General features: G+C 47.2%; 1 protein-coding gene across 1 annotated transcript; it reads right to left on the bottom strand.

Moving 5' to 3' along the window:
* Nucleotides 1–537: 537 nt before the first annotated feature.
* Nucleotides 538–27,521, bottom strand: LOC149863203 (cytochrome P450 2J5-like). The gene is made up of 9 exons (XM_090051945.1): nt 27,264–27,521; nt 11,313–11,478; nt 10,521–10,670; nt 9,762–9,922; nt 8,100–8,285; nt 6,379–6,520; nt 3,535–3,722; nt 1,829–1,970; nt 538–842 (listed from the first exon to the last, which is right to left on the bottom strand). The coding sequence occupies exons 1-9, from the start codon at nt 27,432–27,434 to the stop codon at nt 664–666; spliced, it is 1,485 nt and encodes a 494-aa protein (XP_089908071.1). The 5' UTR covers nt 27,435–27,521; the 3' UTR covers nt 538–663.
* Nucleotides 27,522–27,794: the final 273 nt, after the last annotated feature.

Here is a 27,794-nt window from a genome sequence, read left to right as displayed (position 1 = left end):
GGGTTATTATTGCCTCTGGAAGGCAGGGTGTAAAAGGGATCGTCTAGATTATAATGAGCCATAAATGATATGGACTCAGACACTGCCAAGTTAGAAATGCTGCAGCCAGTACCAAGATTGTATTTGGTAGCCATTGGTGGTGTGTAGGTGTGCATGTGCACCCCGTGGGGTTGGCAACCCCCCGAAACACCAGCCACAAATTGGAAGTGCGCTTCTGGTTTTGCCACTAGCTTGGTGATCAGCAACTGGAGGACCCCACCCCAACTGCAGGTACCAGTTGCCCATGTTGGTAGCCATATTGGTCTGCACCAGTGCACCCCACGCCCACCTCTCGGATTTGCCCCGGTTGTTTGTATTCGTTTTGTCTCTAGTAGGGAAATAGTAGTTCTAGACCAGCTCATGCCAACCTCCAGCTGACCAGCGGTGCCATGCACCACAGGGATGGGGTTGCTCTTTGGCTTGATGTTGAGATCTATGTGACAGACAGACCTGGCTTGTTAGCTCGCTGAAAGGAATTTTAGGGACTCAACACAAGGATTGTCAGACAACAACGGTAGCATGTTAAGAGGCAAAGGGTTTGCAAAGCATTGGTTTCCAAATGCCAAGGATGCTGTTCAAGAATCCAGAAACAACTTCCCAGCAGGTGTCTGGGAAGAGAGAAACTTAACGAGGAACAGCACACATTTTATAGGGTTCAGGCTGCAGGATGAACCCTACGATAGGCTTCTCGTTGATTTCCTTCACTCCTTCTGGCAGCCGAAAGGTGAATGCTCTCAGGAGACTGGAGAACATGATAAAGAGACTTGTTTTTGCCAACTGTTCCCCCAGACAGACACGGTGTCCTGCAGGGTGAAGAGGAGAATTTATCACATGTATCTAATAACCCTTGCAAGTGGAATTATGCCTCTGCCCCCAAGTTAAGGGAGGATACAATTCATTGGAAATAAATGGCAATGTTTAATGTCTCAGTATGGCTTGATACTGTGTAGATGTAGAGAGCAACAAAGGTGTTGATCACAGCAAGTTAAAAAAACAAGAACAGATTTGACCTGTTTGTGTTCTGTCCTTGTTTTGTCTCCCATATTCATTCTTGCAACACCACTACAAGGCTGTGTTATTTTCCCATTTTACAGGAGGGAAACTGAGGCACAGAGAAGCTTAGTCACTTGCCTGCAATCATAGAGGAAGTCTATGGTAGGATGAGGAACCCTGGCATCTTAGTTTAGCACTCTAACAACTGGACCTCCCATCTCCTCTGCCAAATGTGATCAAGTCAATGTTCCCAGTCTTAGAAGTCATGTCTACTAGGAAAATAGGTTACATTTAGAAGCTACTAATAATGTAACCTGAGTTTCTACACTTCTAAAAATATGTTGATTGGCTGTGGCCACTGCTAGATGGGATTATTATTCTCTGAAGAGCAAATTCTTACGTTCCTTCCAAAACCATTTTCCCTTAAATTACCAGGGATATTTGTTGCTCTCGTGTCCAATATCCAGTCTGTTTTTAAATCCTGCTGATTGCCTGCTCTCCATTTAAATGTGATTGATATGAATACACTCAGTATCTGTCAAGATTCAGTGTTGCCACAAGGAAATACATTTTGCTACCACAATTCCAGATAAATCTGCTAAGAAGTTTCAAAGACCCATTAGTCTTAGTTTCTTCAAGAAAGAAAGAAATTATCTGCCGCTGGAAATAATGCATTTGTTTTCTGAGCTCAAGCCTTTACTGGGGTTTATAAAATAAGATCAGATGAAAGGCTAAACGGATATCAGTCTGTGGAGCAAGTACCCTGCTACATTGGGTGTGATGGGATTAATGTTACCTGCTGAAAATGGCAAAAAGGCTTCTTTGTTCAAAAAGTTTCCAACTTTGTCCAGAAAGTGACTTGGGTTGAATTCTTGAGGGGTCTCCCAATGGTCAGGATCATACAGAACGGAAAATAAGTTGGGAAAAATTAAAGTGCCCTAGAAAGAAAGACAACTCCTTAAGAAAATAAAAAAAATATTTCTAGCAGAAACATCCTTGGACCTCCTATGGCTTCCTAATGCAGTCTGTTACATTCCTGTAAAAGTGCCTAATGCAAGAACAAGCTAATTCTTACATGTTCACCCTGTGACACTTCCTACAGAATAGTTCATTAAAACAGTTACTTCAGCAGCAAGGTCTTAAGGTTGATTCCAGAGTCTGAGGATGATAATATACAGCCAAAAATTAGTATGTTTAATTCTGGCACAAATAAACACCCCAGACTGAGTGTGGAACCCAGTTCTAAAGTTGTGGTCAGTGGAGCATGACCTCAAAGACATCTTCCTTGCTGTCTCCCAAGGAGCTATCTGTTAAGTCTCATCTGCTTGGGAAGGTATAAGGTAAGGAATAAATTTAAGGAATATATTTCTGTTGGTAAAATTCCTTTTATTCTAGAATATGTGCCTTTTTCTATTTAACTTATGTAGTTTTGCCTTTGGTTTCAGTGGTACCCAACATTTCAGCTCCATGGGTGAATTGAGTGGCATAGGGTTGATCTGTGGCCTGGCTCCTGTGTGGGGTTGATCTATATGTGTGATCTAAGCACGCTAGCCCGACCCCACGTGCCCCAACCTGGCCGAGTGCCAGCCCGACCCCGCGTGCCCCAACCTGGCCGAGTGCCGGCCCGACCCCGCGTGCCCCAACCTGGCCGAGTGCCGGCCCGACCCCGCATACCCCCAAGGGATGACAGAGCTCCCCAAGGGATGACAAGATTGAACGGTCACAAACTCCACTGTGACCAGTTCAGGCTGGACATAAGAAAGAACTTCTTCACTGTCCGAGCCCCCAAGGTTTGGAACAGACTTCCACCTGGGGCAGTTCAAGTGCCCACTTTGGAAACACATTTGGATGCTTATCTTGCTGGGATCCTATGATCCCTGCTGACTTCCTGTCCCTGGGGCAGGGGGCTGGACCCATTGATCCTCTGGGGTCCCTTCCAGCCCAAATGTCTATGAAAAAACCCCAAACTGGCCGAGTGCCAGCCTGACACTATATGCCCTAATTTGTCTGAGTGCTGGCCCAACCCCACCCTGTGCATCTGGGTCTTGCCATGTACCAGCCCAACCCTGTGTACCTTGATCTGTCTGTGTGATCTATTGCATGCAAGACCATGCTTTCTGACCTACAAAACTTGAGGTGAGTCTGGAAATTTGGGAGAAGAGGAGTAGCAATTAACTCTGCCACCATTTTCCGACCTGTGGGGAGCCTTGTTAGCTGTATGACAGCTTTGTGGGCTGCCTATGGGCTAGAGTTTGAAGGCAGAAGGAAAGTAAAGTTGTGCAGGAGTTAACCTCTACTTACTGAGGTCCACAACCTATCCTGCAGCCTATCCAATACCTATTTTTAATAAAGAGTTTTTTACAAATTGTTCAAGCTTACTTGTAAATCATTCCTTCACAAAACACAGAAAAAACATCTATTGTTTAAAAAGGTAAGTGGAAGTTATTGCTGTTTCTTATTTTGCCCAGAGAACACCTCTGAAGTGTAATAATATTAGCATACCTTACTAACTGGAAAGCCCTGCACAGTTGTATCCTTGGTACACTTTCGTATAACCCCTGTTGCACTTATGCTGCTATACCGCAGAACTTCATGTAAAACTGCATTTGTATAGGGTAGGATCATTCGGTCCTCATATCGAATTTCACGAGATGAACCAATAATAGCATCCAGTTCTTCTTGGACTCGTTCTGCAGGGGGAAATTGTCAGAAACCAAAACTTAAGAAATCAGTCAAAGCATGGACTTGCTTCTCAAAATAAGTCATTGTAAATTGCAGGATTAAATCGGATTAATTCCTAGTTCATACACACAACTTTGTCCCTTATTATGCTTAGGAGGCTGGAAGTCAAGGCCCCTTCCCCCTATTCTCCCAAGTTGGGTGGATGAGACGGGCTGGTTGTATGCCATCTGTTGACTTGCCTTGGGTTCCCCTGTCAGGGATGGGGACCCTTTGTTGCTCTAAAGTTTTTGCTTTTGTATTTTTCCCCTCCTGATGACTCTTCATCCATGGCTATCACTGATTGGTCTCTCTGTGGTCATCATACTGTCTACCTTCTGTCCTGTCAGGATATTTGTTTGTTTCACAGGCCCATCACATGCACGCATCCTAATTTGGGCTTTTCCAATGTCCTCCTAGTTTTGTCTGTTCCCCCAAAACCAGAATGCCCCCACTCTTTGGTCTTGTGAGCTGGTGCCACCTTATCTCACGTTATGGAACAGTGTCATATATGCCCACAGTTTCCCAGGCTATGTCTAGCCATTGACCTTGTTGTCTTGACACCCTGTCTGCCTTAAAGGCTATGAGAACTGTATGACTGTGATCGGGCCTTTAGAAATTAATTAACCCTTGCTGCTGCCCTGGTTCTAATGCATATATAACCTACAAATCAATTTCCAAAAGCAAACTTCTAAATGTAATTTTCCAGCCATCGATAATGTGAACAGTGTTGTCATTAGGGCCGTGCAAACTTTGGATCATGATTTGGATTCAGAGATGATTTGGAGGCCAAATCTATGAATCTGAATTGAACCGCAGGAAGCTTTAGGCTTTCTGAATTGATTTGGAGCTTCCGAATTGATTTGGAAAAGATTTGGAGATTCGGCCATAGGGTATAATGGGGAATCAATGAAATATCTATAACTTTGTTGTCTTTTGGCTGATTCAGATGAAACTTGTAGGGTTGGTAGCCTCTGCTGAGAACATGAAGCCTGCCCAGTTTCAAGGTGATAGGTGCATGGGTTTCTGGGAAACTGCACCCCAAATTTCTGAAAGCAAAACTGTCACGAGTGTGTGTTATGCCACAGTGGTGTCAAAACTGTAGGAATGCTAGCCCCTGGTGAGGCCACAAAGCCTGCTAAGTTTCAAGAAGATAGGTGCAGGGGTTTGGAGGAAACTGTGCCTCAAGCTGCAGACAAACAAAACTCATGACGTGGGTGACACCGTGTGTGTTAAGGCGCAGCAGGATGAAAGCTGCAGGCCTTCTAGCCCCTGCTGAGGCCACAAAGCCTGCCAGCTGTCAAGGAGATTCTGGGGCCCTGCACCTCTAGCTGCTGACAGGCAAAACTCGTGACGGGTGCTTGTGCAACTGTGTCCGTCTTGGGGCACGGGAGGGCGGGGGGGGGGGTTGAAACTACTGCAGGCCTGGGTGCTAGGCTGCTGTGTTACCAGTCAGTCATGATTCACTCAGGGACCAGCTCCATACACAGTAGCTAGCTAATGTAACAAGTTAACGAGCAAGGATTAACACCTACAAAACCACTGACTAAAGAGAGGAAAGAATCAATACAGACAATCAACTGCCCCAAGACAGAGACAGTGAGTTGCACAAGCACCCATGTCACGAGTTTTGTCTATCAGCAGCTAGGGGTGCAGGGCCCTAGAACCCCCCTGCACCGATCTGCTTGATAGCTGGCAGGCTTTGTGGCCGCAGCTGGGGCTACCATCCCTGCAACTTTCAACGTGCTGCGCCTTAACACACACACTGTCACCCATGTCACGAGTTTTGCTTGTCTACAGCTTGAGGTGCAGTTTCCCCCAAACCCCTCCACCTATCTCCTTGAAACTTGGCAGGCTTTGTGGCCTTACTAGGGGCCACCACCCCTGCAGTTATCAGCCCATTGTGGCGTTAACACATACAGGTGACATGAGTTTTACTTTCAAGAATTTGGGGTGCAGTTTCCCCCAACCCCCTATACCTGTCTCCTTGAAACTTGGCAGGCCTCACGCTCTCAGCAGAGGCTACCATCCCTGCAAGTTTCATCCAAATCGGACAAATAACAACAAAGTTATAGATATTTCATTGATTCCCCATTATACCCTAGGGCCGAATCTCCAAAGCTTCGGAGCTGATTCAGCCGAATCAAAGTGGTAAACTGATTTGGGGCTCCAAATCAAATGGCTGGCATCTGAATTGACTGAATCCAAACCCGAACCGAATAGTTCCCTATTTGCACAGGCCTAGTTGTCATCTTCAGTCTCATCTTTAATATGCTAAATTCAGCTTCTCCCTACCTAAAAGGGGAGGGAGTAAGGGCAATAATGCCAGCATGTCTGTTCAGCCACTACTTTCCCCCCATTGGCAACCCACAGTAGTCTATCCCCATCTATTTTATGCACAGAAATTCACTAGAAATTCACAGGAATGAAGTGCCATGCCTCATATTTAAATCTGTCATTGCTGAGACCATGAACATTTCTAGTTTTGCAGGTCACTAGCTGCAAGTTAAGATTTGGGCTCGCTCAATAAAAGTTTGATAGTTTATATATTTGGTGAAGTTGCCCACATTTTGTTGGATTCCTTTGACTTTTGTTACTGGAATAAGTGCAGCTGCATGTCCCTCTCACCTTGTATTTCTGGGTGTGCCATCATGTAGAGGATAGCCCACAATAAAGAGATTGTGGTGGTGTCTGAACCTGCTATGAAGAGATCAGTAATCACTTGGATCATGTTATTCTCTTTAAATGTAGATGTTGGGTTATCCTTGGTCTGTAGAGGGGAGATGGAGAATGTGAGTTAGGACTGCGATTGGGTAGCACTGTAACCTGTCTGAAGACTTTTACCTAAAAAAAAAAAATGCCTGTTGAGATGACAGAGTTGGAAGACATGAAGCTGGCAAGCTGAAGGCATGGCTGATGGCCATGTATATTTGTAAATGACATTGTCTTGTTAATGCAGGAAGGAAAGAGGGAGAGTTTGTGTGATGAGCACTGCTCTCTTTTCCCCCCTTCTTTTTAAGATACAGATGGAGTAATGGTGTATCTCTGGTGGGTACCAGCCAAACAAAGACCTCACTAATTAAAAAATGTATCCCTTTTCTTTTTATGTCAAAAGAAAGGAGCCACTCAGAAGGGAGACTGCAATATCTAGATGTGAACAAATTAAGTATTTAATTTTGGTGGCTAGGATCTGGTACCAACTTCCAAGGGAAGTGGTGCTGGCTCCTACCATGGAGGTCTTTAAGAGGAGGCTTGATGATTACGTAGCTGGGGTCGTTTGAGACCAGTTTTCTCTCCTGCCAGAGCAGGGGGTCAGACTAGAAGATCTGCAAGGTCCCTTCTGACCCTATATCTATGAATCTGTTATGTAGCTGTATGGTAGGGGTGCACTGATAGAGATTTTGGGAGCTGATACCAATTTTTAAGGAGGTATATTGGCCAATACTGATCCAATTTCCGATACACCTACGTCCAGCAAGTAAGTCTGTTGTGGTGGAAGGGGAGGAGGAAGGCAAAGAGCATGGGGGTGCAGATCAAGGCCCACTGCAGTGAGGGAGAGAGTGGGGCTGGGACAAGCGCTGCCCAGCTGGGACAGAGTGGGTATGGAATGGAGCTGCGGCTTGGCTGGCGGGGCAAGGGGATGGGGGCTGGCCCCCACTGTTGCGCGCTGCTCATCCAGGAGCCACTCATCTGGCAGCTCATCTGGCGCTCACTTGCTCATCCAGCAACTCCTGCTGCTGCTCCTGCTGATTGTCTGGGAGGGCATGGGGGGGTGGTTGCCCCCAGATCTGAGCAAGGCGGGCAGGGCCAGGGCTATGCTCTGAGTGAACAGCAGCGACACTGAAAGCAGGGGTTATGGGGGGGCTACAGCGAATTTTGGGGTGACTGCAGCACTCCCCCATAGCCACTGCTCCCAGTGCTGCTGCTGCCCACCCTGAGCACAGCCCGCCCTGCCCCAATCTGGGGGCACATGTCCCCCCCCTCCCCAGACGAGTGGTAGGAGTAGCACCCCCACAATTGAACTTTGGCTCTGTCCTGTGGCCACCCCTACCCAGCGGGGCAGTGCTTGCTCCAGTCCCTGTCCCAGCCCCACTCCCTCCCTCACCCACATCACTTCCCTTTCCCCTCAACAGACTTACCAGCTGGACACTGCTCTCCAAGCTGCTGGGCTGTGCTCCTCGTCATATACATTCTGCACTGCGGCTATGCATGCATGAACCATTTATCTGCCATATTATCAGCCATATCAGACCAATTTCTGATACAGACCGTTTTCTTTATATTGGTGCCAATCCGCTATCGGACCAATGTATCAGTGCACCTCTACTGTATAGAACACTGTTACTTACTTTCCACATCTGAGAGAGATATGAGTCAATGAAATCCTGTGACTTTTCAGGCACCCAGCTGTTCTGGTGAGACTTGATCTCATCCTTTACAAGTCTACGTAGATCCTGCATGTGGGTTAGTGCCAGCAGTGATCTCATGAACACGGGACTTAGATGCTTCATCAATGTTGGGAAAGCATCATAAAGCTGTAGGGGAAAACAGACAAAATTAATGTTGGGAATTCTTGGTTTTGTGACCAAGGCTTCCACTAATTAATTTCAAGAAACAGGGTGTTTAAAATGGAATCCTTTTCATGGTCCAGTTAATTCTTTGTGAAAAGAAGGGGAACACTTGACTGTTTTGACTTTTACCTTATTTTTTGAGATGACAGAGAGCTGTCAAGGGCTGGATACTATACTTTCTACACCTTGTGCCTTCCTCTAGCAGCTTCTAGATTCTCAGTGTCAGGATCCCTTGCAATAAATCTGTGGTCATATTCTTACAATGAAGCCTTGACTGAACTCAAAAATAGGTCACATAATTTACTGAGTTCACTAGATGGGCCATTTTTCACTTATGTCTTGAACTAGCGCTTCACGGTAAGTGTCACGGTAGAAAACTAGGGTGTATTAGTTTGCTTTGTTCTTCTGAATGGACATCACAGCCCAAGTCTAACATGGTGAGTATAGGACTATGACAGAAACCTTTAAAGCAGTGGTTCTCAAATTGCAGGCTGCATACGGCCTGATCAGCACACTCCTGTGGCCTATTTAACACACTCAGAGCTCATTTAAAATGTGCTTGGTAGACTTTTGACAGCATAGAAATGAGAGATTTTATAGAATATTGATTTGTATTGCATTACTCTTAGATAACAGATACAAAACATTTTAAAATGGATACACAGGAAGTCAGTTGTGTGGGTGCGGCTCACATAACACAGTGAGAGCTGCAGGTGTGGCCCACTACAGCAAACAGGTTGAGAACCACTACTTTAAAGCAAAAGCAGAAGAGTAGCACAGACAAAAAGTAGCACAGAAAGATCCTGAGTGTGGTCTCCAAGGCAGACATGATGCTGAAGAACCCCAAGGTAAGCATTTGTCGGGGCTATCCAGAGGAAGCTATTTTAGCACAACCAACATTGATGAGGACAGAGAAAGTCAGGAGGCTGGAGAAGGACCCATGCTGAAAAGGAACAAAGCAAGAAAAGTTGAGTGCTGCCCTTATAGCTCTGTATTTATCCAAGACTTCTTATTCATTAATGTGCAGGGAGTACCTATTTCATGCATTCACAGTAAGAAATATTCTGGAAAATTAATACAGGCATACCTCGTTTTATTGCGCTTCGCAGATATTGCGCTTTTACAAATTGAAGGTTTGTGGCAACCCTGTGTCAAGCAAGTCTATCGGCGCCATTCGGCTCAGATGATGGTTAGCATTTTTTAGCAATAAAGTATTTTTTAATTAAGGTATGTACATTGTTTTTTAGACATAATGCTATTGCACACTTAATAGACTACAGTATAGTGTAAACATAAGTGTTATATGCACTGGGAAACCAAAAAATGCGTGTGACTCGCTTTATTGCGATATTCACTTTATTGCAGTGGTCTGGAACCGAACCCGCAATATCTCTGAGGTATGCCTGTAGTTACATTTTATTAAAATAATCTATTACTTACTCGAGGCCAGATGGTGCCTTCGAATTCTGCCATGGCCTGAGATCCCTTGAAGAGTTGCTGGAAGCTTTCATCCTCCGAGGAGAAGCAGTGCCCAAAAAGCACTGCAGCAATCACGTTGTTGATGGAAGAAAGGATGGAGACTGAAGGGTCCATAGGTCTCCCTGTGGACAGAGGAAGGAGTATCATTAGCTCTTTCACAGACTGTGCCCCATTGTAGGCCATGAAGTTCCACTGAGCTGTATACCCATCTGTGCCTGATTCCGATGGGATCTTGTGAATGTCTGATCTTGCCAAACAAGAATGGGGGTGTTTAAATAGAAAATCACAAGTTGGGCAGCAGTATAATAAATGATGGGGACAGCCCTTCACAACAACAGCGGCATCTGGGAAAATTTGGAAACCTTTGTCTGTTGCTGTTACCAGCCCAGGCCTCCTTGCCAGAAGTTAAGAGTGAGAGTAATTATAGTCTTGTGGTATTTCAACCCAACTAGGAAGCTTTCCATGGTGAAAGTGTTATGAAGATAACAGGTCTTATATGCTTTCATCAGATCCCAGGGGGAAGATGCCTGTGCACATTACAGAAACCTACCTTCTCGGCTGATACTAGGGAAACTTACTGGCAGCCTCAGTAGCAAAGCCAAGGAGAATAAACCCTCTACCCTTTCACTCACAGTTTGTCAGTCATTTTCTGTACCAGATCTATTAAGCTGAAAGAGATTAATACTTCAGCACATTACCACATATATATTTATGTTTTACCTTTCTCTCTGGCAAAGGTCTGTACCAGGAGCTGAGCTTGTCTCTGAATCCATTCTTCTAGGGTTCTCTTCCCTAATCCTAGGTTCCGTAATGTCATCAGGCTGAACCGTCTCTGCTGTTTCCAGGTGTGGCCATTAGCAAAAATGATGCCTGGAGCCAATGAAATAAAGAAGGACTGGGATAAAATTGTATGAATGGCCTGCTAATAGACAGACTAGAAGAAAGTTAAGGTGGTTCCAGGATTCTGTTTTGAGTTGATGATGACCTCTTGCTAGTACTTAAATGGGAAATAAGAGACATTTATGCTAATTTAGATTCACATACTTGATCCTTTTCATGGGAAATAAGTCTGATATTCTTCCCCTTCTCCCTCTCCATTCTGTGGTTTTCACCATTGCCCAGCTAATAAAACTACTTTGCTGTTTTATCTGGGATCATGTTCAATATACACTAATTCTTATTGTTTTGTTATCTGTGGTTCTTTGTCTAAAACCTCTTCAGGTAATTTGATGTGGTGCTATACTTGGTAACTTCTGAAGGAGACCAAATGCCACTTGAGTTACTCACTGTACATGTAGCAAATGCAGTGGTTTTGTGTACTGAATGCACAATTTGGAGCCAACATTTCAAAAGCACATGAAACTATATATATATATAAAACTTACATATCACTAAAGGGAGTAGCTATGAAGAGGGTGATGCTTTTGATAAATATTCCCATTGAACTAGGGCTTTTCCTCTGAACCATCTCCTCACAAACAGAAGATTTCTTTACACAAAGAAGAAAAGTACCTTGAGGGCCGCCTATTATATCCCTTAAGAAGGGTGTGATGGGTCGCTCTACAAAGTCTTCTGAGTGGCTGATCAAGGCATCCTTCACTGCTTGGAATCCATTCAGCACAATTACAGGTGTTCGTCCCAGCCACAGAGTGTACATATTTCCATGCCTTCTAGCCATCTGCCAATGCAATAATGCACACAGTGAAGTACAGACACAACTACAGGTGGGGCATGTCTTTTTTTCTGAAAATGGATTAATTAGCTGCTTCATGAAGCTGAAGGCCCAGGTTTATTTCTAATTACATAATGGTTTGTTTGCAGCTTGAACATTGCCTTAGAAGGACAGGAAGATAAAATCAATGGTTTCATTCTGATACCACAGAGTAATAGGGATTTACACAATGTCTCAATTAAATCTTTGGGTTTTTCTAATCTTGTCATTAATAACTCATTTTGCGTATGCTTCCAAAGGGTGCCAAGACAAACCTTTCAATACCTCAAGCTAGAAAATAAGCATGACTTTCCCCTCTTCACCTGTATTATCCTGTGGGATTGATAGACTCTTATGCAAGACAGTCAGTAGATAATCTCCTATTTACAATTTTTCTTAAACTCTATAGCATTTTTTGTCAGTGTGCCAGTAAGCGTCATTATTGATAGCAGTACAAACCTGGAAAACCTGGTTGTTATGAACTGCTTTGGCCATCGGAGGGTAGTATTAGGTTACATCTGTATCTTGTATTGCTCTGTCCTAGTGTATATTATTATTAACAGGGATCCTGGTTTTCCCTGATAAAAAAAATTGCAAATTCTCTACTAAAAAAATGACAAATTCTCTAATTAAAAACACAAAATCTGTGATTAAAGTGAAAGGCTACTATATATATATATGTAGGTATCAGTTGAACACAATGTTTTATTGATATATTTATACAGGTTTAATGTAATTTGGAAGCCTATCAGTACCTCAGTCACTATAATAAAATAAATTCTAAATACGTATAAATTTTGCCACCCTGATCTGTGCATGGGTGGGTGCAGGCTACCTGCTTCAGGCTTGGGCTTCTCACTCTGCTGATCTTCCCTGGGGCCTCCGTGGCCCAAAGGCGGGACCTGGCATGGCACAGCAGGGAGGGGCTTGGCGGGGAAGCTCCTTGCCACTGTGAGCTCTATGCTGCTCTGGTGAGGCACTCCCTGCTCTCCCAGCAGCAGCAAGGGGCACAACCCCATGCCACCACTCCCGCTGCTGTCAGGCAGGCAGGGGACATCTCACTAGGGCAGTGCACAGCTCACAGTGGCAAGGAGTTTCCTTGCCTGGCTCCACTCTGTCCTGCCCTGCTGGGTCCCACCCACTGAGCCACGGAGGCCCTGGGGGAGGGCAGCAGGGTGGGGAGTCCAAGCCTGCAGCGGGCAGCCTGCCCCATGCATAGATTGGGGGAGCATGGGTCCCTCCTGCTCCCCTGGGAATGTGTGCAGTGGTGGGGAACCAGCCCCGCCCCCAGATGAGCCACCCATGGCCCTGTCTCACTCCCCTCCACGGCCTGGCAGCCGCATATTCTGGCCCCAGGCCCCAAGTCCCCCAGCCCCAGACCTGCCCAACCCCCTCCCTCTGTATGGGGGTCTCAATCCTCCTTCCCTCCTGCCAGACTTAACTGCAGGAGCTGCTCTCCAACCTGCCTGGTGGCCATGTGTGTATACATGCACATGGCACCCCCTATCTGGGCACCCTCCCCCCACTTCCTCAGCCTCTTGCAGGCTGGAACTCTTGTCAGCTCTTTGTAAAAGGGCAAAATCCATGTGTTTCTCTGTTGAGAAATCTGCGTTTTTCTTGGGTAAGAGGCAATCTATGTTTTTTTCTATTTTTCCATGGGAAACAGGAAACCCAGATCCCTGGTTATTAGCATGATTGCACAGGTTGGCCACATGTTTTAATTAGCCTCTTCAAAAGTAATCATTGATTTTGGGTGTCTCATTTCTGGTGCTTTGGGTCTGATATTGTTGAGGCGTGCTGAACTGCTGCAGATCCTGCTGGTTCCAGTTGGAGTTTTGATTCCCATTCCTTCTGCAAATTAGGTGCATCCTCTGTGATTCAGAGATGGGCAACCAAAAATTGAGACAGCTATAAAAATTAGGCCTGTGCGAAGCGGCTAGTATTCGTTTCGGATTCGGCCAATTTGGGGACAGTGATTTGAATTGGGGACTGTGATTTGAATTGGTGATTCAAATCACTGTCTCAAATCATTTCAGCCGAATCTCCAAATCACACAGCCTTACCCCCACCTGCTCTCCCAGCCTGGGCAATGGCTGCCCCGCCCGCACTAGCTCAGGGCACTTTGAAAAAAAAAGCCCCAACTCAATGGGTGCTGCTGGACAGGGGGTGATCCCTGCTGCCCCCCCACCCTACGCTGAGTGGGGGGGGGGGCTCTGCACAAGCCCTCCAACCCCCTGCTGCTGTCCCAGCCCCCCCCCATGGCTGCCCCACCCATTCCAGTTCCATCCCTTTAAGAAAAAAAACCCTAAGACCCCCAAACTAACCAGTTCCTGCCTGGCGGGGGGTGATTCCCACTGTCCCAGCCCCCCTCCCCCATGGCTGCCCCACCCATCCCAGCTCCAGCCCTTTAAGAAAAAACCCCGCAAGACCCCCGAACTCACTGGTTCCTGCCCAGCGGGGGGGGTGGTTCCTGCTGCCCCACGCCATGTGGGGGGCTCTGCATGAGCCCCCCGAGGCCACTGCAGCAGTGGTAGTCCTGGGGTTTTTCTTGTTTGCTTTTTTTCTTAAAGGGCCAGCTGGGGCTGGTAAGGCAGCCATGGGGGGGCTGGGGGAGCGAGGGAGGGTTGAGGGACTCATGGCAGAGCCCCCCGTGCAGCATGGGGCAGTGGGGGGCAGCACGTATTGCCCCCCTGCCTGGCAGAACCTGAAAAGTGGGGGCTTTTTTTTGTAAAGTACTGGGGTGGGCGGGGCAGCAGGCAGGGGATGGGGCCTGGCAGGACTCCCCTCATTGTCCCCTCCCCCCGCCTCCCCTGCCTCTACTTACCAGCCCTGAGTCTGGCTGCAGTTCCCTGCTGCAGCGGGTGGGGACTGCCTGAAGCATCAAAGTGCTCTGAATTTTTTCCAAAGATTCGGAGAGCTTCAAATCGATTTGGACCTTTTTATTGGTCCCCTGATTCGATTCGGATTTGGAGATTCAGCCACTGAATTGGGCCGAATCTCCTCCTAATCGAATCAGCACCCGAAGCTTCGCACAGCCCTAATAAAAATCAGTGGCTACTTTTAAACTCTGACATTGACTCCTGAGAAAGAAGCAATAACATATTGCCTATGAAGAAGAAAAAAAAACTCGAATAAAGTTAGTTCCTAAAATAAACCGTTCAGGGCATAAAAACAGAAAAATAGTACCCAAATAAAAGATTTCGGGATGGTTTGTTAAGAGATTTGCCCGTTTTTGGGGAATGTTTGTAGCACATGAGCAGGATATGATGGTAGCTTGAAACGTGGCACATACGTTCCTCTGTTTCTGTGGAACTTTCAGAGGCACATTTGGTAAGATCTTAAAAGTGTATTTTTGGTATAAGTCCTGTGCTTGTAAGGTTATTTCTTAAAAGTCTGCCAGTGTTTTCCTGATGCATGCTTGCACAGCTTTGCAACACTCATAGGCAGAACTGTGCTGAGTGTCTGTACGTACGTGTAGTAACAGCAACAACAGATCCATACACAAACTGCCTTCCCTCCCCCCCGGATGGATTTAGATAGCTCCCCTTTACAAAGTAGAATGCTTACATTGTGTCTTTTACCCAGTGCCTTTAAAGAGATTAATTTTATATCGGATACAAGGATTTTCTTGTGTGCACAAGCTTACATTCATAGATATTATCACCACTTAAAAAGTCCAGGCTTGGAAATTCTGCTTTGATCACTGCTGTATAAATGTGGTCCCGCTAAATTCATCAGATGTGCTCTGTCACAGCCTCTGGAGTCCACAACAAAAGTACTGTTTCTACTTCTCCCTTTATCTGATTACATAAAGAGTTAGGCCCTTCTTACTGCTCTTGGAGATATAGGTGCAGATCATATATACTCCTTCTTTGCTAGGTTCTACACAACATCTACCTTAAACCCCTAGAACCAGCCGAACAAGCCAGGGTGGTTCTTCTTCCTTACCTGCCACCACAAGGCATTGTATTTATGCAGGATCCTACTATGCAGTGCTATAAGCTTCCTCCCCACTCCCATCACTGTCTGAACTTAGATCTTGGCACTGTTGAGCACAGATACCACTCTACAGGCATTTAGCAGTCCAACACCACCACTCTAGCTAGCTGTCTGTCTTATATTCCTCTCCAGCACAAGTCATGACAGGACAAGCTAGACACTGGAAAATTCAGCCATGCGGTGGTCAGGAGACAACGATGTCCAGCACCACACAAGAGACAGACTGCTGCTCCACACAAGGTCAAATCAGATGTATACCAGCACCTCTACTATGTGCTGGTCAACATGAGATCAGTCATTTACAGTTTGGTTATAGACGAGGTGCCTGAGTTGCCATGCATCCCAGAAACCTGTCTGACCAGTGCTGCAGACCTAGCGGCAACTTACCCTCCCAGCTTGTCCAAGCAGGAAAGTTGTACTTGTATAATCTCAGAGTACATTTAAGCAGAGAGAGATCAACTGGTGAAAATCCTGGGTAAACCTTCTTATATCAGTTTACAATTTTTTAAAATTGAATTTATGCCAACTAGGAAAAGGTTTCAGCTAAACCAGAGTAAGTTACATTTTAAACTGAAATAAGAGCATCCACACAGGAATTTGCCCTGGTTTCACAAAATCCATTTTAAAACACTGCCTCCTACTGAAAAACCCCAAATCTGTTAAATCTCACTACTTCAAGGGCCTCACCAGCAACTTCCAGTTTTCCACACATGCACCGAGGGGGCCACATCCTCCACTGTGCATTGACATGAGGAATGCAACCTTCCCGTCTCCTCCCTCTCTCGCCACAATTTTCTGATCTGATTGCTGTCTATTTTAGACAGTTTTTGTCTTCATGTCAGAAGAAACTAATACCATGGTCCATACTTAAGAATTTTGAGAGCTCATCACATTTAAAAACCTCTGGTACTTCTAGAAAAGACGCAGCCCATCATGTAGCTTAGAAGTGAAAGAGTTAATAAAGGTACTTTATTCACACCCTATTATAGTCACCACAAGCCATTCACATCAGTGTAGCTTTCAGAGAGCTTTTGAGTATAAAAAAGACTGAAGTATCAGCCTTTGCTGGAGGAATTCCTTGAAGAGGAAGCTCTACCTCCCACCACATTAAAGAAGCCATTGCTGATAATGGTGACTTCATTAATTACAGTCTGATGTCAGACTCTCTTTCATCAGCAAGTTAGTAAAGACAGTTTTTGGTGCCACCTGGGAGTGCCAGTCCGCTGGAAGCATCTTAGGCCTCTGACTCTGGCTAAGCATAGAAAAAAGCATTTATTGTTCTAGTGCACAGTTTTCTTCTGGTAAAACTGGCAAGTAGAAATGTGCTGGAGTTTTTGGCAGTATTAGATAACAATGATCCCTAGATACTCCTGTCCTGTCTCTGAAAAACCCAAGAATCAAATAGAAAACACAGCTCAACTGTTATCTCAGATCAAAACCTGAGGGTTGTTATGGGCAACTGATTCTCCAATCCTGGACTTCTTAGTCCTTTCCACCATGAGACTCAAATCTGTAAGAAGCCACGGGGGGGAGCTGGTTAGACAATATTGGCTGAAATGCCATCAGTACCGATAATATCCAGCTCTGCATGTCCCTTATGGCAGATCTAAACAGCACCATCTCCCAGATGGTTTAGCAGAGATCAACACCTGTATAACGAGCAACTGGATGAAGCTGTACCCTTACAAGATAAAAGTCATGCAAGGAGGAGAAAAGCATTTGAAAGAATTATTCTTCTCCATAATATACTCATCTGTAAGAGGCTCCTGCCTGCTCCTTCTAATATATACTTACAGCCTTGGGATCCTATTAGACTCCTCAGTATTTCTTCAGCTCTGGCTATCTGTCACCAGCCCTGACATAGTAGGGATCACAGAAACGTGGTGGGACTCATCGCATGACTGGGCGGTGAGTGTCAAGGGCTATAGGCTATACAGGAGGGACAGGATAGGAAGGAAAGGTGGAGGAGTAGCACTCTACATCAAGGAGGAATATACTTCCTCGTTAATTAGCAAGAGGGTAGAGGGGGGGCACTCTGAAGTGCTCTGGGTTAGAGTAAAAGGCAGTCCAGGGGAGAGAGACTTAACGGTGGGAGTCTACTATAGACCTCCCAACCAGGGAGAAGAGCTCAACCAGGAATTCTTAGGTCAGCTCACAGAGGCAGTGAGGGCTAAGGATGTGGTCATCATGGGGGACCTGAACTTCCCAGACATCTGCTGGGAGGAGCAGTCAGCCAAGTCTGATCGCTCACGTCGGTTCTTAGCCAGAGTGCAGGACCTCCATCTAACCCAGGAGGTGCACAGCCCCACCAGGGGAGACGCCTTGTTGGACCTGGTGCTGGCCACAGGTGATGACCTGGTGAGGTGGCTGCGGGTGATGGGCCACCTGGGAGACAGTGATCATCGCTTGCTGGAATTCACCATCCAGCGTAAGGTGGCAAAGGGCTGCAGCAAGGCAACAGCCCTAGACTTTAGGAAGGCTGACTTCAACAAGCTAAGGAGGATCATTGGGGAAGCGCTGAGGACCCAGAGGGGAAGGGAATCAGATGTCGAAGGTGAGTGGTTGCTCCTTAAGGAGACGATCCTCCATGCCCAAAGGGAGGTAATCCCAACAAGGGTCAAAGGGAGCAGGAGGGCACATAAACCCCCATGGCTCACTAGGACCATCTGGGAATGTCTCCTTGCTAAAAGGGAGGCATACACCCAATGGAGGGATGGGGTCATCACCAAGAAGGACTATGTTACAGTCGCCCGAGGATGTAGGGGGGCAGTCAGGAGGGCCAAGGCAGAGATGGAGATAGGACTAGCTTCCCGGATTAAGGACAATAAGAAGTCCTTCTTCAAATACATAGGGGGTAAAAAGAGGGTCCCGGGTAATGTGGGGTGCCTGCAGGACACGATGGGCAACTTAGTCATCACGCCAGATGACAAAGCTAACATATTTAATGATTTCTTTGCCTCTGTCTTCCTAAGTAGGGACCAGTCCAGCCACCTCCCTGCTGGGCCCCCCTCGGGCCCCGGGAGAGACACGCCTGGGCCAGGGGTTAGCGAGGAGTTAGTTAGGGTACTTCTGGAGAGGCTGGACGTGTTCAAGTCCGCTGGTCCGGACGATCTTCACCCTAGGGTTCTACAGGAACTGGCCGAGGTCATTGCAGGACCCCTGGCGCGGCTCTATGAGCACTCGTGGTGCTCTGGTGAGGTGCCGGAGGACTGGAAGAGGGCCAATGTGGTCCCTATCTTCAAAAAGGGAAAAAAAGAGGACCCGGGAAATTACAGGCCAGTTAGTCTGACCTCAATCCCGGGTAAGCTCTTTGAAAAAATTATCCTGGCATACATCCAGGAGGGCCTTGCGGGGGAATGCATGCTCAGGGGCAACCAACATGGGTTCATCAGTGGCAGGTCTTGTCAGACCAACCTGGTGGCCTTTTACGATCAGGTCACCAAATCATTAGAAGCACGGGTTGCTGTGGATGTAGTCTTTCTGGACTTCCGGAAGGCTTTCGACACTGTCTCTCACCCTGTCCTCATCAAAAAGCTGGGAGACTGTGGTGTCGATGCCCACACGGTCAAATGGGTCGCTAACTGGTTGGAGGGCCGCACCCAGAGGGTGGTAGTGGATGGGTTCTTCTCGACCTGGAAGGACGTGGGCAGTGGGGTTCCGCAGGGCTCGGTCCTCGGGACCGCACTGTTCAACATCTTCATCAGTGACTTGGATGAGGGGGTAGAAAGCACCCTGTTCAAGTTTGCTGATGACACTAAGATGTGGGGGGATGTGGGTGCACTAGAAGGGTGCAATAGGCTACAAGCTGACCTTGACAGGTTGCAACGGTGGGCGGATGAGAATAGGATGGGGTTTAACACTGATAAGTGCAAGGTGTTGCACATGGGGAGGAAGAACCGGCACCACACTTACAGGTTGGGGAACTCCCCTCTTGCCAGCACGGAGACGGAAAAGGATCTTGGAGTCGTCATTGACTCCACGATGAACATGGGCCGGCAGTGTGGGGAGGCAGTCAAGAAGGCCAACCGTACCCTGTCATGCATCCACAGATGCATCTCGAGCAGGTCCAGGGAGGTGATCCTCCCCCTCTATGCGGCACTGGTCAGGCCGCAGCTGGAGTACTGCGTCCAGTTCTGGGCGCCACACTTCAAGAGGGACGTGGACAATATGGAAAGAGTTCAGAGGAGGGCCACTCGTATGATCAGGGGTCAGCAGGGCAGGCCTTATGAGGAGAGGCTACGGGACCTGAACCTGTTTAGCCTCCACAAGAGAAGGTTAAGGGGGGACCTTGTGGCCTGCTACAAACTGGTCAGGGGGGATCAGCAGGTATTGGGGGAGTCCCTGTTCCCCCGTGCGCTGCCAGGAGTGACCAGGAATAACGGTCACAAGCTGGCGGAGGGTAGGTTTAGATTAGATATTAGGAGGCGCTACTTCACAGTCAGGGCGGCTAGGGCCTGGAACCGGCTTCCAGGGGAAGTGGTGCAGGCTCCTAGCCTGGGGATTTTTAAAAGGAAGTTAGATGAGCACCTTGCCGGGGTCATCTGACCCCGGTGCTCTTTCCTGCCAAGGCAGGGGGTCGGACTAGATGATCTACCTAGGTCTCTTCCGACTCTAGCTACTATGAAACTATGAAACTATTAGGATATCCAAATAATGTCCACTTCCACTTATGCATAGAAACTGCATCCTAGCCTATTGGATCACTGTAAGCATATGTTCTGACCCCTAAATTTGGCTATTGTAACTCTGATCTAGGAATAATCACCTGTAACTGAGTGGCCATGGTGGCCCTTCAGCAACCTTCAGCCCTTGCCACTTTTACTTTCTTTGGGCAATCTTCCCTTCTGCTTGTCTGCCATGCCTTGATATAATTATATCGACTATTGATGCAATTGATATAGAATTTTAGCTGAAGTCTTCATATTTTCCCAAGCAGGAAGCAACTGTGACCACCTGAAACCTGAGATCCTGCTCCTGCCTTTGTTTCAAGGTAATTTGTATCATCACAGATCTTCACAGGAGGTGAGAGGCTCCATACCAGCTATGAACTGACTGCCTAAAGGAATTTTCCATCTGTTGACTCCTCTGTGAAATCCTGTGAAATATGAAATTTCATTTCTACCCAGGAGAACTTTTACAATCTTTTCTCCAATACCTGATGAAGGGTGTTTCTACCTGAAAGCTTGCAATTACAGAATTTTTTTTTGCAAAAATCTTGTTGGTCTAATAAAAGATATCACCTCTACTATGAGTCCTGATTGATGTAATTAATGCTTTTCAAAAAAGGGAGGCTACCTCAGGGTAGGTCCTTAACTCTGCTTCTCACCCCAGCGGACTCCAGATCCCTGACCCTGCTTCTCACCCCCTGTGGCCTGTGGGTCTCTGGCTGTAGTTCTCACCCCTGGCAGACTCCAGGTCCCTGACCTTAGTTCTCGCATCTGGTAGACTCGGGGTCCCTTACCCTGATTCTCCACCCTGGCAAGCTCGGGGTTCCTAACTTTGTCTGCTCTCATCACTCTGTAGCTGTGGCCCTACTCCTTGGCCTTGGCTCCTCTCTCTTGGGCCCTGGCCCCATTTCTGAGCCAGTTGGGACCTCCACCACCTCTACAGTCTCAGTCCCCAAACCACCAATTTTGCCTATCCCACCTCAGGTGCGAGTCAGGAGCCTTGCTGCAGTCCATCTGTTCAGGAGCTCTTGTCTCCATGGCTCCAGGTCAGACTACCTGCACAGCTCAGGCCTGGGCTTATATCATGCAAGCCCAGCCCCTTTTGGGTCAAGTGGCTCCCTTGATTGTCCTTTGCCTCACTTGTAGCCTGCTTTCATAGTTTCATAGTTTGTAGGGTTGGAAGGGACCTGAGCAGATCATCTAGTCCGACCCCCTACCATGGCAGGAAAGAGTACTGGGGTCAAATGACCCCAGCTAGATGTTCATCTAACCTCCTCTTAAACACCCCCAGGGTAGGAGCCTGCACCACTTCTCTTGGAAGCTGGTTCCAGACCCTAGCCGCCCTGACTGTGAAGCAGCGCCTTCTGATATCTAACCTAAACCTACCCTCTGCCAGCTTGCGACCGTTATTCCTGGTCACTCCTGGCGGTGCTCGGGGAAACAGTGACTTCCCCAATGCCTGCTGGTCCCCTCTGACTAGTTTATAACAGGCCACAAGATCCCCCCACAGTCTTCTCTTTTGGAGGCTGAACAGGTTCAGGTCCCGCAGCCTGTCCTCATAGGGCCTGCCCTGTTGTCCCCTGATCATACGAGTGACCCTCCTCTGGACCCTCTCGATGCCATCGACATCCCTCTTGAAGTGTGGCGCCCAGAACTGGACGCAGTCCTCCAGCTGCGGCCTGACCAGTGCTGCATAGAGGGGGAGGATCACCTCCTTGGACCTGCTCGAGATGCATCTGTGGATGCATGCCAAGGTGCGGTTGGCCTTCCTTACTGCCTCTCCACACTGCCGGCCCATGTTCATCTTGGAGTCAATGATCACTTCCAGATCCCTTTCCGCCTCCATGCTGACAAGAGGGGAGTTCCCCAACCTGTAGGTACGGTGCCGGTTGTTCCTCCCGAGGTGCATCACCTTGCACTTGTCTGTGTTGAAACCCATCCTATTCTCGTCCGCCCACCCTTGTAACCTGTCTAGGTCAGATTGTAGCCTGTTGCATCCTTCCAATGTTCCCACGTCCACCCACAACTTAGTGTCATCAGCAAATTTGAACAGGGTGCCTTTTTCCTTTAAAGTACCAGGAGCACCAAGCTCCCTGCTACTTCACCCATCCTGAAAATGTTCCTAGTAAGACAAAACACAGTAGTTCTTCTACTTAGCAGCATAGGTCTCTATGAACATATTGCCCTGATGCTCTGCTTCATAATGGGCCTCCACTGAATGCAGAATCCAGTTGAAGGTTTCTGTTCTGATACTGGCATCTTTCAGTGGGATCTGCGTGGACTACCTAAGAGATCAGACTTAGGTTAACATATGCAAGCTAAATATGGCTTCATCCCCCCAGTAAAGAAAATAGGGTGAAGCTCCTATGTGAGAGAGAGAGAGAACTTTCATGGGAGCTAGACTTACAATAGGGAAATTGCTTCTGCCAAGCCAAGAATGACCATGGATGTCATGGATTCATAACTAAAGACAAGATCCATTGATTAAGAACGGAAGAAATGCCATACTGAGTCAGATTGAGGGTCCATCATCTTGTTTCTGGCAGTGGCAGTAGTTGCTTTAGGACACGTGTTACAAGTGGCATGGGTGGCACACTGCAGATCGGGTAGGTAACAAGCAGTGCAGCAGCAGATAGGGCAGGAAGCAGAAAGCAGAGCAGCAGATTTGGCAGGGGAAGGGGGTCAGTGGCACTAGAGAAGGATGTGGGGCTAATCTGTACCATGCCTGCCAAAAAGATTCCCCCTCATCCCCCCTCCCGCTGTAAAGTGAGAGTATTTGTACAGGACATATCCAGTGTAATGCATCCTCTGTCCTTCCTCCCGTGGCATCCACCACCATCAGTTCAGGGATGTCACAGGATAAATCCCTACCTGCCTATTCAATAACTACTAATGGATGTGTCCTTCATGGGCCTGTCCTCCAAGAACATTCATCTAACCCCTTTTCGAACCTGGTTATCCACTTTTACTTTTCTTCCATGATTCCTCACTTACATTGCACATAAATATCTTTTAAGCATATAATTAAAAACATAAAACAAAAAAACTAGGGCTGTCAGTTAATTGTAGTTAACTTATGCAATTAATGTGTTAATTTTTTAAATTGCGTTAATCACACACACCATTTTGACCGGTGGAGTGTACCAGCTCCAGACCAGCTGGAACCCACGTGCACATCCCGCTCTCGGCCCACCCCGTGCCTGCTCCAGACACACCTGCCCACGCTGAGCAGCCACGGAGAAGATACTACTTGGGACAGGGGAAAAGTGGTCCCTCCCCCTTACTGCTATCGGGCCCTTCTTGCTGCAGCTGCCCAGAGCTCACACCTGGGATACCCTCCAGCTCCTCTTTGCTGCTGTCACCATCGCCTCTGGGTCACCCAGCAGAGCAGCGGTGGCAGTGTAGCGAGCCGGAAAGGCAGCTGCAGCAAGAAGGGCCCAGCAGTGGGGAGGGGGAGGTGCCGCTTGTCCTTCGTGCTGAACGGCAGCTTCTGCCCAGCTGCTCAGCCTGGGCACGTGAGCTTGGGGCAGGCCGGGGGCAGGGCTGTTTGCACAGGTTCCAGCTAGTTTGTTCTGGCCAGGGCAAGTCCAGTGAGCGCGGGTGGGCCGGTGTCAGGGCTGGGGCTCTGCGCTGTTGGTGGGGGCAGGAAGGAACCTTAGAGTGCATGGGTGTGGGGTTGCTGACTGTTGTTTAACTGTGTGATTAAGAGTGATTAATCGCAACTATTTTTTTAAATCTTGCAATTAATTATGATTATTTTTTTAATAATTTGTCAGCCCTACAAAAACCCAAACTTTTGTCTCTAACAACTAAGGATAGGAGGGTTTATTTGTACTTGTGTTTCTAACTTAATTGGCAGCTGCCCAGATATTTGGGTGATGCTTCTTTTTAAAGATAAAATATTGATCAGTGGTAGAAACTTGAAATGAAATAGAAAAACAGACTCCATTCCTGGCTTGCTGAACTTATGGGGCAACACTGTGTAATAATTAACATGTATTTTAACAAGTTACAGTAGTGTGAGGGCATCCATCTTGAGGTCATTTAACTGCCACTGATTTCAATGGGGAGGGAGTCAGGTTGGTTTGTAATGATTTACTACCTCTGAAAAGTTCAGTTGAACATGCGTTTTAAATTGTAAGCATTTTAGTTAAATGAATATTTCTAAAATCAGTCAGATTCCCCTCTTGAAACACTATAGAGACAGCACACTTCTGTACAGAAACATGCTACTGCATGCACTGAGGCTACCCTCTGCATGTTTTTACTCATGCATCTGCATTTACAGCATTGGGATGTTAGTGACTTAGCCAGAGTTTCAGCTATACTTCACTCTTAGGTTTTAGTCTTCAAGGGCTAAACCATGCAGCCCTCACATGGGCCAGGCATAAAAGTGGCGGAAACTCACAGAGTTCTAGTTCTCCCTTTGAATCCACATGTAGAAATCAGCAACAGCTGCAGTCATCTTACTATCTACCAATATTTTCATGGGAACGAATCACCTCCAAAATGGATCGAGGTGAGGCAGGGTCACTGCCTCCTAGCTCTGACCAGCTATGGAAGGGAGTGCATACTAGATGTTCCTAGCTAGCGATGCATACAGTTTGTTCACCCGGGTGCCAGACAATTTTGGGAGATATTGCATCTCTCAGAGACCCGCTGCCATGGTGATAATGCAGCTTTATGCCATAATGATGCAGGGCAGTTATTAACTGCTACATCTTTACTTCATCAGAAATCTCTTTGAAATCTTTAGGAATCTTGCCTGAGTAAAGTTCTCAGGATCAGGTCTATGTGTGTGTGTATAGAATAATGTGTGTGTGTTTGTGTGTGTAGTGTATATATAGCATTAGTGTTCAATAGTGTGTGTATGTATGCATAGACAGATAGAGAGAGAGAGAGTAAAATAGTTACAATTTGTGTGAATAAATCCCAGATTACATTCATCTACATGTCTCATTTATGCATCACCACTTCAGAGAATCCCTTTTGTCCAAAGAAACAGAGAAAGCACTTGGAAACACATGAAATGTCAGCACTGCACTGCTCCATCTGCTTTGCTGTGTCTATATTACATAGTATGGGTCTCTGTTTAGTAACTAAAATTCCATAGGCCTTACCCTTTGCAAACTTTAAGCAGGCCAGTGGGGATTGTATCTCTGTGGTCACATTTGCTTGAATAAGGATTGTGGGATTTGGTTTCTACATCTAGGAAGCTATGTCTCTTCCCTCTATTAATTAGTTCTTTCTCTGTCTTCCCTTTCTGTCTGTAGTCCATACCATATGGAGGAGTCTGTGGAGTCTATGGGGCATCTAGGTTGCATACAGACATCTGGGGAGGTTAGGGGGAAGCTAGATTATGTTAAAAATGGCCATCCAATCTAATTTAGTTCACCCAGGTAAGGACCTTACATTAGTTAGGTGGATCTATAAGTGAACTGTACAGAAGTTCAACAAGACAGTTAGATTGATCGAAAGTGGCTGACTCAACCTAAGGTAACTGTAAAAGGGGGCAGACAGAAGTGCAGCTCCTGCACTGAGAATGCTTTTCAGGAAGTGTTCTGAGTTACAGTTATCCCTTGGACCAAACAGAAGTTCACTGTTGGTTCCAGGAGGAAGGGGAATCTAGCTGCTAGCTGCAAGCCTGCAGCTGGTTTCACCAGCAGTGGCCCCTCCTACGTGGGAGACTGCAAAGTTTTTAGAAGGGGGGGGCACGGGAGCAGAAGGAGATCATTCTAGGGGTTCTCCAGCTGATGCTGGAGGGCAGGGTGGGTGAATTGGAGCCCCACCCCCTACCTCAGGGGGGCTCCAATATACCCATCCCAACCTCCAGCAGGGGCTGAAAAGCCCCAGACTGAACTCCCTCTGCTCCCTTTCCCCCTTCCCATTCTGAAGTCAGCGACAGGCAGGCAGGCAGACACAAGTTACAGAAAATGCTCTTGTTTCGAAACATCTTTGTCTGACCCCTCATGTATTAAGCTTTCAGATTTTCAGCTGTCTGAAGCCATGTGCCCATGTTTGGTCACAACTATAAACTGCTTTCTTTGGCCAGATCAGATGAAAGTTGTCACTTCTGTCTGCGCCTTGTAGCTCCAAGTTAGTTTAACTTAGCTCAGGTCTGGCAAGACAGATCTAACCTAACCTGTGTACAGTTCCCAGTGCAGTCCCAGGCCTGGGAAAGCCCAGCCACTGGCCCCAGTCCCAGGGCTGCGCTTTTTCTACCCCCTCCCTGGCACCAGGCTATTTTTAGCCCCCCATCCTCCCTGCTGACTCCCAGACAGACACTCCCCCACCCCAGCTCACCAAACTCCCATCCTGGAAGCTGCTCCTATTGCCAGTTTTATCTGCATTTGTTGTTACTGGGAGCTGAGGAAGTAAGCTGGGGTGGGGGGAGGGGCAGAATGGATATGGGGTAGGTTCATTGTGGGGGTTGCTTGTCTGGGGATGAGGGGGAGTCAGGCGGCTAAAAATAGCCCCTGGTCATGGGGAGTGGGGAAGAGAGTACCCCATCCTCCCAAGCTCCCTATGGAGTCCACAAGCAACATCCTGCCAAACCCTTCTGGACCCCAGCAACCCCTCCCCCCCCACCAACCTTGCCTACCTCCCTGATCCCCCCTGTAGACTCTGCCTGCCTCCCCTCCACCTGGGACCCCCTACCAGAGCCCACTTGCCCCCTCAATCCCCTCAACCCCCCCAGCTAGCCCCTCCCATCCCAACTTACCTTAGATCACGTGGCCATTTTTAATGCTATCTAACCTCCCCCTAACCTCTCTGAATGTACACACCCTTAGTTTTGACTGGATGGTTCAGTGATACGTGCAGCTTGCAACTGATGTTGCTTATGATTGTTCTCAGCTTGCCACTGAACCGCTCAAAAGCACTAAGCCTTGTCCCATAGTGAGACTTTAGGATTGCGGTTTTGTTCATATAACATACAGGATATGACTGATCTGCATCTACACATTGAGAGAGACCAGAGAGACTGACCAGAGGAGGCAAAATGCTATACTTCCCTCCAGCTACAGATATGCTACAGCTCCTCGAGAATTAATTATTCATGGCAGTAAATATATAGAGACACAGTACCTTAAGCAGAGTTTCGTGGTGAACCTGAAAACGTATTGTCCACAGGTTGCCAATTAAAGGAAGTGGTGCTGGTCCAGGAGGAAGTTTGCTTCGGGCCCTTTGAACACTCAGAAAATTCCAGACAAAATAAAAAGCAATGAGACCTAAAATTATTTGAATTATGGGGATCATTTTCTATCTACTTTATTCCCTGAGCTCTCTCCGTTATGTGATGCCAGACTGAGAGTTCTCCTAAGCAGCTAGTAGCTAAGCACTGTCCACAGACACGCCCACCCCAGGCTCACCCTTCTTTACTGACATGCTCTCAATATTGGGCAAGGTGTTGGAGAAAATCAATAACGTTCAATGCAAACAGATTCCAGCTGGTCAGAATTTGCACATATGATGGTGCAGGAAGAACAGTATTGGGGAGAAGGATAATGAAATGGGAGTTAAGACTACAGCGGAGCCACTTTCCAGATATAGCATAGTGAAAGTAAGAGTAGTCCACCAGTTTGGCCTTTGTTCTTGAAGTGGAAGATGTGGTTCAGT

This window comes from Crocodylus siamensis, chromosome 6 (genome assembly GCF_052110815.1).
Source record: "Crocodylus siamensis isolate JL-2025a chromosome 6, ASM5211081v1, whole genome shotgun sequence".
Lineage (NCBI taxonomy): Eukaryota > Metazoa > Chordata > Crocodylia > Crocodylidae > Crocodylus > Crocodylus siamensis.
Note: the sequence above shows the minus strand (reverse complement) of the source record. Positions and strands in the feature narration are given on the sequence as shown.